At 33.6% G+C, this 13,083-nt stretch overlaps 1 protein-coding gene across 3 annotated transcripts in view; it reads left to right on the forward strand.

Moving 5' to 3' along the window:
- Positions 1 to 13,083, forward strand: part of LOC109575474 (protein FAM177A1) — a 66,467-nt gene that overhangs the window by 12,350 nt on the left and 41,034 nt on the right. For all 3 annotated transcript variants that reach the window (XM_070775455.1, XM_070775454.1, XM_019983635.2), the window contains 8 exons: positions 780 to 864; positions 4,312 to 4,416; positions 5,008 to 5,074; positions 5,156 to 5,213; positions 8,929 to 9,079; positions 10,575 to 10,723; positions 11,028 to 11,128; positions 11,625 to 11,711. In XM_070775455.1, coding sequence (XP_070631556.1) covers positions 780 to 864; positions 4,312 to 4,416; positions 5,008 to 5,074; positions 5,156 to 5,213; positions 8,929 to 9,079; positions 10,575 to 10,723; positions 11,028 to 11,128; positions 11,625 to 11,711 — 803 coding nt within the window. The remainder of the gene's footprint in view (positions 1 to 779; positions 865 to 4,311; positions 4,417 to 5,007; positions 5,075 to 5,155; positions 5,214 to 8,928; positions 9,080 to 10,574; positions 10,724 to 11,027; positions 11,129 to 11,624; positions 11,712 to 13,083) is intronic.

Consider the following 13,083-nt stretch of genomic DNA (forward strand, 5'->3'; position numbering starts at 1 on the left):
AACGGATTCAATCATATACTGTATAGTATTTTAACAGAAAAGCCTGTTAGCAATTCAGAGTCCTTAAAGAAAAGTGGTACCATTTTAATCCTCTTCAGACTAAAGATGGCATTAATCAGCCTCTTTCACTATTGGAGAGTTATATTCTTTTTTATCCCCTTTTGGTTTCTCTGTCCATATTCGATAAAGGAGTAGTGTGTGTGGTCTTAGTTATTGTGTTAACTGGGAGAGGCACTGGCTGGGGCGGAGCACGTAGAATAACGGAGGGCACTTCGGTTAGCTGTTTCAGTCCTAGCCCTCCTCATGCTCAGACCATCCCCCCTCCTTCTTGTATTGTCTTGTATTGGGTGTTAAGTACAGGACTACTAACATTTAAGCATTTAGAACCACAAGAAGTAATCCTATTTGCTGCTTGGTATAAACATGTATAAATTTTGTATGCTGCAAGAAAAATAAAATTAATACTTCACAATAATGTGAAGTATTAATATTTAATAATACTTTACAATAATGTGAAGTATTAATATTTGGACAAATTAATATTTGGACTTTAAAAAAATAAGCCTTGAAAAACTAACCAAAGTCATATATCTAATATTTCATGGTAAATTCTTCATGGTATGAACTTATGACTCTGTAGTAATTATATGCATGTTAATTAGAAAAATATTAATATAAATGATTGGATATTCTTACATTCTTTGGGGCAAAAGGTAATTTTTTTAAGTGTCTTAACTGACTTTTCCCCCTTTTTATCCTCAAAAACCATCATTATGAAGGTCTGCTATTGATCTGGAAGAGATGGCATCTGGTCTTAACAAAAGAAAAATGATTCAGCATGCTGTATTTAAAGAACTTGTGAAGGTAAAAGTATATCTAGCTTGTGCTTTAATTTTCTATACACTCACTGTATTAGCATGGCAAACAGGAATGTATTTCAGAATGCTTTTTAATGTTTAATGGAATATTTATCTGTATTAAAAATATTAATAGATAATTAACTTTTCTGAATACAAAATTGTAGACTTTTTTTAATTGTAGACTAAAATTCTGGGTACAGATGTGAAGGCTGGTATTTTACTCCTACAAAAAAATGCTAAAGCAAGTTATAGAAAGTACAGCTTCACTATATATTAATTGATGGAAGAGCCTCTCTGAGTTTATTCTCTTTAATATCAAGTTTTGCCTATTGAAGGTCCTACTTTTGTACAGAAAATCACTCTTGGAAAGAGTTCTTTTCTACACTTTTATTGTGTCTAAAAGATTGAATATCCTACACTTGCCTAGATTTTAAGCAATTTTGAATCAGTGAAATTTTATTTTACAAGTTATACTCTATTGCCTTGTCCTTATTAGAACTGATATTGCTGCTGCTGATGTGAAAATTATGATGAGAGTCTTAGAGCATTAGAAAATATGTTTGAGTCGAATGGTAGGGGCAGAAAAGAAAGGAACTAAAAAAGTTTTTTTTAAGGAGCAACAGGTACCTGTTAGTGGTCTCCAGGTATTTTTTCCCTATATTGTGTGAATAGTTTCATTTACTCCTTTAGTTCAACAGAACTGATTGGTACTTTAAGAAAATCTAGTATCTCAGATGGTTGTGACACTTCACTTTAGTCCTGTAGACTAATCAATTGGAAAAGAAATTCAGAACCTGAAAGAGGTCAGGAAATTTAGCCAGTCTGTCTTTTCAGTTTGCGGTTGAGAAAAGTGAGACAGTTAGTGGTAGACCCAGGCCTGATCTCCATACTTGTGTGGACTCCTCCTCCCAGTATTTCCAGTTTGCTCTTCATCTTACACCTGAGGTCAGCACAGAGTGAGTGAACATTTTTATTTTTAGGGGTTGGCATTTTGAGGCAATTCTGGAACATCAAGTGCTTTGTTAAGATGCCTTTACTGAGTGCCTACTTTATTCCAGGCTGTATCCACATACTGCTGATAACAAGAGATGAAGAAGACTGGGCCTTACACTCAGAAGCTCATGGTCTAGGGTAGTGGTGTACAAAGCAAGGTCAAAACTGTTTTCATAACACTAAGACATCATTTGCCTTTTTTTGCCCTCTTTACTTTGTTGATATTTGCTCTGCAAATATCAGTGCAAAAGCAATGGCAGATAAAACCATTGGGTAAAACTCCCTAGCATGAACAAGGCAGTGATACTAAACTATACTGGTAGTCATTGTACCCTTTACTCCCAGACACTTGCAGTGAAATAAAAATAAGTTTTTTTTTCAAATGTGTCCTTGATGGAAATTATTAGTGGTATTAAATCTTGACCCTTAAATGTATATGTGTTTGTAAGATTTTGTGTGATGAAATGGAAAGTACGCAGAAAGCTATATTGCTGTGTACCAAATTTGATGGTTGTCTTGAGGAAAGCAACAGACAGTTAATCTGTGCTTATTTGGCCTCGAACCTTTGGCAGACATTTTCTCTGAAGTAAATAAAGTTGTCCTGTCACTTTAAGGCAAACAACTAACAATAGTGTACCCAATGATAAAATTTTAGCTTTCAAGTGAAAACTGGAAGCTTGAATCCCCCCACCCCCGCCATGAGTTTGACAATGTCCTGATTCTTAACTCGTCTGGTGAGATCAGTATAGATATTAATAAATAAAATTTTCGATGTTGTGTAGTGACATGTGTCAACAATGGGAGATCTGCCTAACTCAGTAAACCAGTATTTTCTAAATGACTAGTGTATAATGTTACAGAAGCATGCACCAGTATAAGATCGATTCAAAGTCCAAGATAGGATAACTGATTTTAATGTGGTATGAAAATTCAGTACTGCAGTTCTAGGATGCAGGAGGAAGAGAAGATATAATAAAAACATTATTCAGTAAAATATATGTTCCAAATAGTAGGTTCATAGAGAGCTGAGTGATTCTGCCATGGGATATAGAGGATGGAGGAGAATATAGGGCAGCATTAGTGTTCTGAAAGGGTCTAAGAGGAAGGGCAGTGGATTTATGTCTAAGATAGTTGTTTATTTCAGAAGTTTGCTTATGGGTAGCTCTATGCCTGAAAAGATAACAAAATGTATTTTCTTTTCCTCCCTTTTCTACCACATGGCTTTCCTTGAAATCAGATATAATATGGATTATGTAACTTTTATGGTATCATCTAGCATGGGCTCAGCAAGTTTCTCTTAAGAACAAATAGTTCCAGCTTTGTGGGTCATATGGTCTTTGTTGCTATGACTCAGGTCTGGTGTTTAGCACAAAAGCAGTAAATGAGTGGGCATGTGTGTGTTAAGACTTTATTTACACATAGTTGTAAATATGGTCTATGTCCTCTGGTCTAGGATATTAACTACTATTACTGTTTGATTATATAGAGAGAGAGGTTTCAAGTTCCAAATGATGACTTGGAAATGTATTATTTTTTTAAATGAACGTTAAAAATGCCTCCTGCTTGTTAGTTTGGGGACTGTCTGTATACGTACCTTTATTTTCCACTGATTGTCATTATAAAATTGGTGATTATTTTTTACTTTAAATCTAATAACTTTAAAGAGGAGTATATCCAATGGCATTGGACAGTTTAACGTTTGACTCACTTGGAAAGCCTTCCACATGTAGTTTGTAATTTTGCTCATGTATAAACACTGGTGAAATTGAACAGGAAGGTAGGTGCCATTGCAGTATTGTAGCCACTAGCCACATGTGGTTATTGAGACTTGTAATGTGGCTAGTCTGCTGAGATCTGATATGGAGTAGATGGATAAGAGATCCATGCCAGGTTTTAAGATCTAGCATGGCACATTTATTTAGGGAAAAAAAAAAAAGACCCAGCATGGGAAAAGGAAATATAAACTAGCTCATTAATTTTTAAATATAGATTACATGTTAAAATTATAATATTCTAGATACATTGAGTTAAAGGATTAACATTAATATCACTTGTTTTTACTTTCTGAAATGTCACTACTAGAAATGTAAAAGGTCTTATGTGGCCTGCACATACATTATATTTCTACAGTGCTGTTGTAGATTGCTCCCTTGCTCAAACTTGGTTTCACATTCATACCCTTTCAACTTTTTCTAAAAAATGTTTTGAGATCCTTACCTCTGAATCGGTTTGGGAGTATAGGCTTGCTTATAACTTCACAATGCACTGTTTTAAACTCTTAAATTTCACTATGTGTATATATAAGAGGGAAATAGAGTTGTGTTAGAATGGGAGGATTATGGTTGCCTCTTACACTGAAATGTCTGTAAATCATTTTTACAGTTTGAAAGTTGTGGGGAGAGAGGTTTTGAATGTAACCATGTGCTAACCTGATTTTATCTTTGTTTTTGGTATGTAGCTTGTAGACCCTGGAGTTAAAGCATGGACACCCACTAAAGGAAAACAGAATGTGATCATGTTTGTTGGATTGCAAGGGAGTGGTAAAACAACTACATGTTCAAAGGTAAATTATACTTAAAAAAAAAAACAAAGTCATGGAGAAGCTGTTTGTGTAAATCAAGTGCTTTTACCAAGAAAACTGTTCCTATTCTTTAAGGAGATGAGGATATGATTTTTGGAGAAGTAAAGGGGGAAAGTTTACCTTATATCCTATGGCTCAGGATTCCCTTTTCACAATGTCTAACCCAGTATAATATGTATGGATCTTCATTTTACATATCATTTTGCTAATTTTAAGTTCATTCTACCACCCTTTCCTTCATAATTGGGTGCCTCAACTTTGTTATCAGATTTTGCTTCAGAAGCCTCAACTATGTATAGTTTAGAAAGAAAAAAAAAACCAGGATCATTTCTTAGAGGGTTATGTTATTGTTTGTTTTTAATTAACGTTAATAACATTTTTTACCATAGTCATTTGTTGCTTCGTCATTTCGTATCCTTTGAATGTGACTGTTTGGCACTTAGAGTTTAAACTCTTCAGGAAATCTTCAGTATTCAGAATGCAGTAATATTACTTTTTAGGAGAATATGAGCTGTTTTATTTTACATGTGTAATAATTTGTTTTTATTGATTTTTAAAATCTTCCTTTCCCAGTTAGCATATTATTATCAGAGGAAAGGTTGGAAGACCTGTTTGATATGTGCAGACACATTCAGAGCAGGTATTGTGCTGAAATTTGAAAATTATTTCCTGAAATTTTTATTTTCAAGTTTAAGGACTCATTAACTTTTTTGTTTCATAGGGGCTTTTGACCAACTAAAACAGAATGCAACCAAAGCAAGAATTCCATTCTATGGAAGGTGGGTTCCGGTTTTTATTCTTACATTCGTATGTCTTACCTTATCTATCTGACTTTTTACTTTATGCTATCTGGCCACATTTTAATATGTACCTATAAGCTTGAATCATTTTTGGAATAAGGTAGGGGTATAATTATTACAATGTTACCTTTTATTATTGTAACATGATTTTTCTGATCCAGCCTGATCAATCAGAGCAGATACTGTTTAGCTTATAATTCTTCCTATACTTACCCTGCCTTGCATGCTTTCCAGCTTCCTGCTTCTATTACAGTTGTTTCTTCTAAGACATGTCTGAACCTTTTCTCGATTCAGCATACCCTGGTGAATTCTATATTGTCTGTTTCTTTGGTACACCATTTTTTAAAAGTTTGTGTTTGATCATCCTAAAATGCTTTATAATCTATGTTTATCTCAGAGTCTGATCGTTGCTAACCTTCATTTGCTACATTGCTGTTCAGTTAGATGATTTATTTATGTTAAAATGACTGATTAAAAGAATTGAGTCAAGATTAAATTTAGAAAGACTTATTTGAGAGAATAACATTTTTCTTAATGTTACTAATATATTAATATAAGATTATTAAGCTAAAATTTGAAGTAATTAAATGAATGATATCATTTTATAAATCATTATTTGCTACTTTTTGGCCAAAAAAACTAGTGAACTTTGGCTATGGTATGCTCTTTAAATTCTTTTATTAGTTTTTTTTTGGCGGCAACACGCTGATTGCAGGATCTTAGTTCCCCAACCAGAGATTGAACCCAGGCCCTTGGGAGTGAAAGCGCAGAGTCCTAACCACTGAACCACCAGGGAATTCTCTCTTAGTTATTTTTTTATGATAATTTCTAGCAAATAGATTAAAGAATAATGTTAGGAATTTAATTTTTAGGTTAAGAACTTTTTCTAACATAGATTTAAAAATTAAAGGATAATACATGTTTAGAGTTCAAATTTGCACAGTGATGGGTATGAGCTGATAGGCGGCTCAGATGGTAGAGAATCTACCTGCAGTGCAGGAGACCTGGGTTCAATCCTCGGGTTGGAAAGATACCCTGGAAAAGGAAATAGCAACCCGCTCCATTATTCTTGTCTGGAGAATACCATAGACAGAGAGAGGAGCTTGGTTGGCTACAGTCCATGGGTTGCAAAGAGTCAGACACAACTGAGCAAGTAGCTTAGGCTACTTACTTGAACTATCAGCCAAAACCAGAGCCTTAATTTTTAACCAGTTTTTCAGTACTGTTTATTAAATAATCTCTCCTTTGCTTATGTGTATAGAGTAAAATATTAGTGATCATCGTTTCCTCTGGGAGAGATGAAGTGGATAGGGCTGGGGAAGGAAGGATTTGAAATGGTCTCTAATGTTAAATTTACATGTTAGCATTTATTGGGGGGACAATAGATATGTTTTTTTTTCTGTCTTTAAAAAAAAAATAAACACTATTTTAATAAAAAATTTTAAAGAAGTGAAAGTGCTAACAGTTTCACTTCCCGATGACCAGCTTTTAGCAAGTCCATCTGTGCTTTTTTCAGATGTGCTATATATAAACAAATATACAAGAGGTAGATAATTTTAAATTGAAATAGAATCTTTTCATGCTTTGAACCTTGATTGCTTTAGTAGTAGTTATATGGGTTATATAAATTTGTCAAAGCTTATTAAAATGAATACTTAAAATAGTGCATTTTATGTAAACATACTACTATAGACTTGATTAAAAATGGGATCTTATGACAAGATAGTGATTATTCTTGGGAGAGAGTAAAATACTGATTATTTTGTTTTCCTTGGTCTGGGTGTGTTTGCTTTGTGAAAATTTACTGAGTTTAACAATTTGTGCAGCTTTTTCATATGTATGTTATATTTCATTAAAATACATATTATAATAATGGGATCTTAATAATTCTGGACAATATGCTGTTAAAGAGAAATCTTTTTATGAAATCACTGTATTCCATTGTATGCATATATGTAAGTAATCTCTTTATGAACATCTTTGATCCTATTTCTTTATATATTTATGTTTTATTTTAATTGTATCTTTATCATATTTTAAAATAGCTGGTAATGCTAATTTCTTCTTTTTCAACATTTCTTGCCTCTTTCACCTGCTTATTTTCCTGAGTAAATTTTAGTTTTCTTTTTACTTGGAGGAAAATTGCTTTATAATGTTGTGTTGGTTTCTTTAATCAAGTTCCAGAAAGAAAAATCTCCGTAAGATTATGATTAAAACTATATTGAAGCCAATTAATTTAGGGGAGAACTGAAATCTTTACTTATTTGTATAGTTCCATGTAGAAACTTGCTAGGTCTTTTTTGTTAAAAATTTCGCCCTTAAGTATATTAATTTTCCTCTTTTAAGTTTCATATATATTCTTACTCTGTGTATTTCTACTTGATTTTTGTTGTTAATTTAGGGGAAAAACTTTTTGTTAACATTATATATCCTTTCATTTGACAACATTGATCTGTGTTAAAAGTTGCCACTAATCAAAAGAATGCAAACTAAAATGAAATCTTATTTTTTGATTTTCAAGTTGAGTAGAGTTTCGAGGATTATGAAAATATAATAAAATAGCAATGAAATTAAAGTTTTGTGAAGGACATTTTCCTTTTAAAAACCAAAAGCCTCAATGATCAAACCATTTGATCCAAATTCAGCTTGTAGGGGAGTGTATCATAGTTTAGAAGAAACAACATTATATACTATTTATATTGGCTATATTTTTAATACCAGGAAGTTAGAAAACCTTAAATGGCCAACAGTAGGGCATTTATTTAATAAATGATAGCATAGCCATCTGATGGAACGCTATATAACTTAAAAGTCACGTGTTACAGGAATATTTAATGGTTTTAGAAAGTGCTACAGAAGGATGACTGTCATCAAAAAGAACACAAATGACAAATGATCACGAGGATGTGGAGAAAAAGGAATCCTTGTACACTGTGGGAATGTGAATTGGTACCACAGCTGTGGAAAACAGTATGGCAGTTTCTCGAAAAACTGAAAATAGAACTACCATATAACCCAACAGTTCCATTCCTGGGTATATATTTAGGAAGGAAAAAAGACACACTAATTTGAAAAGCAACATTCACTCCAGTCTTCATAGTAGCATTATTTATAATTGCCAAGATATGGAAGCAACTTAAGTGTCCATTAACAGATAAATGAAGAAGATTGAGACACACACACACACACACACACACACACACACACACACACCCTACATACAATGCAGTACTACTCAGATAAAAAGGAATGAAAATTTGCCATTTGCAACAATTTCAGCTGAAAAAAAAAATTGTAACTCACTGTATTGTATAGCTGTAATGTATAGTGTACATCAACTATACTTCATTTAAAAATGCTTTCAAAAGACTGTTCAGTGGAAAAGCATATATGAAACACTATATAATACAAGTTCAGTTATTAAAGAAAATTTTAAAAATTGAGGGATACGCAACTCATTCAGAAAAGATATAAAGCAGGATCATACAGGATTTCATAATTTGGAGACTGGATATTGCTTCATGCTGCTCTTTAAGTGGCTTGTCATATTTAATACTTACTGGATTTTATACTTAATTGAAATTGTGATCAATATGACTTTTTCAGAATAAAGATATACTAGCAATTTCCAAATTACTAGTATTTGAACGTTTTGCTGTTGTGGTTGTTAAATCATTATTTCCATGTTAAATAGCTATACAGAAATGGATCCTGTTATCATTGCCTCTGAAGGAGTGGAAAAATTCAAAAATGAAAACTTTGAAATTATTATTGTTGATACAAGTGGCCGTCATAAACAAGAAGACTCTTTGTTTGAAGAAATGCTTCAAGTTGCTAATGCTATAGTAAGTAGCTTTAATTTAACAACATTATAAGGACTTCAGTTAAAATTTAACTGAGTTTGTGAACCATATAAATTATTTTTTGCCTGTAAGATTCCAAGTAATTTATTTCTATTTTGGGCTCCTTTATCTATATGATAAGGACTTAATCTTCTCTACATTAATATGAAATTTTCATGAGTATTGGAAATTTCATTGCTTAATCATCTTATTAGTATGTATAAGAAAAACTAACAAATTGAGAATAACCGTTAGTAACTATTGCATTTCCTTTCTGTAAATTCTTTAAATTAGAAACATTTGCTTTAGGTGAATTTTGAAAGATATGAAGCATTTAAAAGTATTCATCATCATTCAGTGTCTCTTTAAAATCGTGATGGAGATAAATTGGGGATAAGAAATGGTTTATAGGTAATCTGTAGCACCTATTATGAGCCCATATTTGCCATTGAGGTGCTGGCAGTAATTCTTTGGTTAATGGTTAGTGCTAATAAGTTGGGTTTTAGCCATGCCATTATTTTGACTTAGTGGAGCAGATCTAAGGGAAATAGCCTTACCTCTGTTTTTATCCATTTTGGTTTCAGCCCACACTCTTCTGCTTTTTCTTCTTCTCATTTACATTTGCTGTTCCATTTGCCTGGAGTGTGATTGCTCGAGATTGTTGCTTAACTTTTTCCTCTTTATTCAGATCTCAGCTCAAATTTTACCTCCAGACAGGCCTTCTCTGACCACCCTAAGAAAGAAGCCTTCCACACCTCATAACTGATTTTCTCCATCCCATTTTAATTGTTGTATATTCAAAATGTTTCAGTTCAGTTTAGTTCAGTCTCTCAGTCACGTCCAACTCTTTGCGACCCCATGGACTGCACCACACCAGGCCTCCCTGTCCATCACCAACTCCCAGAGTTTACTCAAACTCACGTCCATTGAGTCGGTGATGTCATCCATCCATCTCATCCTCTATTGTCCCCTTCTCCTGCTTTCAATCTTTCCCAGCATCAGGGTCTTTTCTAATGAGTCAGCTCTTTGTATCAGGTGGCCAAAGTATTGGCGTTTCAGGTTCAGCATCAGTCCTTCCAATGAATATTCAGGATTGATTTCCTTTAGGATGGACTGGTTGGATCTCCTTGCAGTCCAAGGGACTCTGAAGAGTGTTCTCCAACACCACAGTTCAAAAGCATCAATTCTTTTCAACTTTCTTTATAGTCCACCTTTCACATCCATACATGACTACTGGAAAAACCATAGCCTTGACTAGATGAAATGTTTATTTGCCTATTTTTAAATCTGTCTCCAATGACTTCAATTTAGGCCCCATAAAGACAAGGATTTTCTTATTCATCTCTATCTGAGGACCTAAATGGTGCCTAATACATACTACTTCTACAGTAAATGTTTATTGATTGAATAATTATAGTAAATACTTTTTATAGCTTCTATTGATGAAATTTACCTAAGGTCAGTTAAAATACATATCTTTTCTATTTAAATTTTCTAGCAACCAGATAACATTGTTTATGTGATGGATGCCTCCATTGGACAGGCTTGTGAAGCCCAGGCTAAGGCTTTTAAAGATAAAGTAGATGTAGCCTCAGTAATAGTGACAAAACTTGATGGCCATGCAAAAGGAGGTGGTGCTCTTAGTGCGTAAGTATCATTAACACTGTTGTCCTGTGCCTTGGACTTACATGCTATGTGTGTGTGTGTGTGTGTGTGTGTGTATGTTTATGACTTTATTAATCATTAAAAATCTATTCCAATAGTGGACCTAATATAGTCCATGAAGAAAGTGTAAATAGAAACAGAATTTTTGAGTCCCTCTGATATATCTATAGTTCTGTTTTAGCTAGTGAAAAGAAGCTTGAGCTATGTACCTTTGTCTAATAAGCTTTGACATCTAGAAATTTGTTTTCCTTTTTGAGGTTATTTTGTGTTTTCTTTTTCTTTGCAGAGTTGCTGCCACAAAAAGTCCGATTATTTTCATTGGTACAGGGGAACACATAGATGACTTTGAACCTTTCAAAACACAACCTTTCATCAGCAAACTTCTTGGTGTGTACAGTGGTGGGGATATAGACAAATCTCCAAGAAATAGTGTGGCTTTTTAGGACAGATTAGAATTTTAATTCTGCCCTCTCACTGACTAGTTTAGGAAAATAATTTCCTTCTATGATTTATCTTCTTCACCTACAAAATAGGGATGATGGTAACCTGCTTTCCATGTTTAGAGTGGTAATAATGAGCTGTTGGATAGAAAGTTCTTGGGGAAGTTTTAGAGCACAGTATGGAAGTATGTGGTTGTAGTAACAGAAGTGATAATGACAGCAGAACTTTCATGTTTGAGAGCATAGAATTTGAAATTAAACCCTGGACTGCAGTCACTGCTTTGTTACGTAACCTCTCTAGCTTCAATTTCACACCTGTAAAGTGTTGTAGAAATACCTGAGCTGCCTATCTCACAGGTTTATTACTATATGTGCATGCATTTTGCGTAATGTAGCAATATAACAAGTATAAGTTATTAATTTTACTGTTTTGGCTCTTATAGGTATGGGTGACATTGAAGGATTGATAGATAAAGTCAACGAGCTGAAGCTGGATGACAATGAAGCACTTATAGAGAAGTTGAAACATGGTATATGAGTAACAAAAAGCATTTGATCTCAGATGACTTCCCTTGTTTTCTTTTGATAGAGCTACTATAATTTTTTGAAGTGATAAGTCCGTTAAAGTCAGTTCTTCCAGTGTTTATTTTTTAGGTGATTTATATGCAGATCGGTGTAAATCTCAGTCATCTAAGCAGCTGTAGAATTGAGTGTTTTATTTTCTTTCTTATAATCAAATTGCCTTAAGATTAGTATTGAAGCTTTCATTGGGTTCCTTGGAGTAAAACAGGTTAAAAGTAAGCTGAAATACTCTCTTCTGATTTGTTTGTTTACTTATAAGTTTTATATTTATATAATAAAACATAAATTTTAAAGAGATTAAATACACATTTTCTTCACATTGAAGACAACTCCTATGAAAGTATGTTTAAGAGCTTAAGTTTTTTAACCCAACATAGAACTTTTAAAAATAACCTCAGTTTCCTTCTGTGTTAAAAAGTAGATAATACTAAGTATCTTCTTCATAGAGTTGTGACGATGAGCTGATATATATATAAAATGTCTAGCACATCAGGAACATTTAACATATATTATTATTGATCATTTCTGTTTTTCTCAAAATGACATGACTCTTATTAATTTCCATGACCACATACTATCCTACCTCTGCTCCTTCTCACTCATCTTGTCAGGTACCTATGTCTTTCCATCCTAGATGGTGGTGTTTTCTAGTGATCATTTCTAGGTCATCATCTTTCCCTGAGCTTCAGACTCATATCTGTATGTTTGCCAGACCGTGCTTTGATGTTCCTTAGACACTGATTTCAGTTTGTCCTTATCTTCCCATTTCAACCTCCCACCCCAGTGTTGCCATCTATGAAAGTTAACATCATTTGTCTTGTTTCCAAAGTCAGAAACTTGGGTGTTGTCATCCACTCATGTCTTCCTCACTCTGCCCAATCCTTTTCCCAATAATTATTAGTTCTAGTGATTCTACCTCTTAATTATCTCCATTCCATCCCCTACTTCCCAGCAGCTATTTAAATTAATCTCTTCTCTAGATTGTTTATTCTAAGGCTTTTTAACAGGTTTTACAGTTTTTTGGATTATTTCCCTTGGTCCTGTTTTTTTGTTTTTTTTTTTCTTTCTTTTTTTTTTGGTCCTGTTTTTTTAAACTCCAGCCAAAATGATCTTTCAGAAATGCAGATTTGATCCTATTACTACTACTTAAAATCTTTCAGTGTCTTCCCGTTGCCCCTGTAGTGTTTTTGAATGATTCCACCATCTAATCCACATCTTCTGAGTCATGTTTTGACACCGTTGTTCTTAGCATTCCATGGGCCAGTCATGCTGAATTTCTGTCAGTTTCTCAAATGTACACTACAGTCTTTTTTACCTTGC

This window comes from Bos indicus, chromosome 21 (assembly GCF_029378745.1).
Source record: "Bos indicus isolate NIAB-ARS_2022 breed Sahiwal x Tharparkar chromosome 21, NIAB-ARS_B.indTharparkar_mat_pri_1.0, whole genome shotgun sequence".
In the NCBI taxonomy this organism is placed as follows: domain Eukaryota; kingdom Metazoa; phylum Chordata; class Mammalia; order Artiodactyla; family Bovidae; genus Bos; species Bos indicus.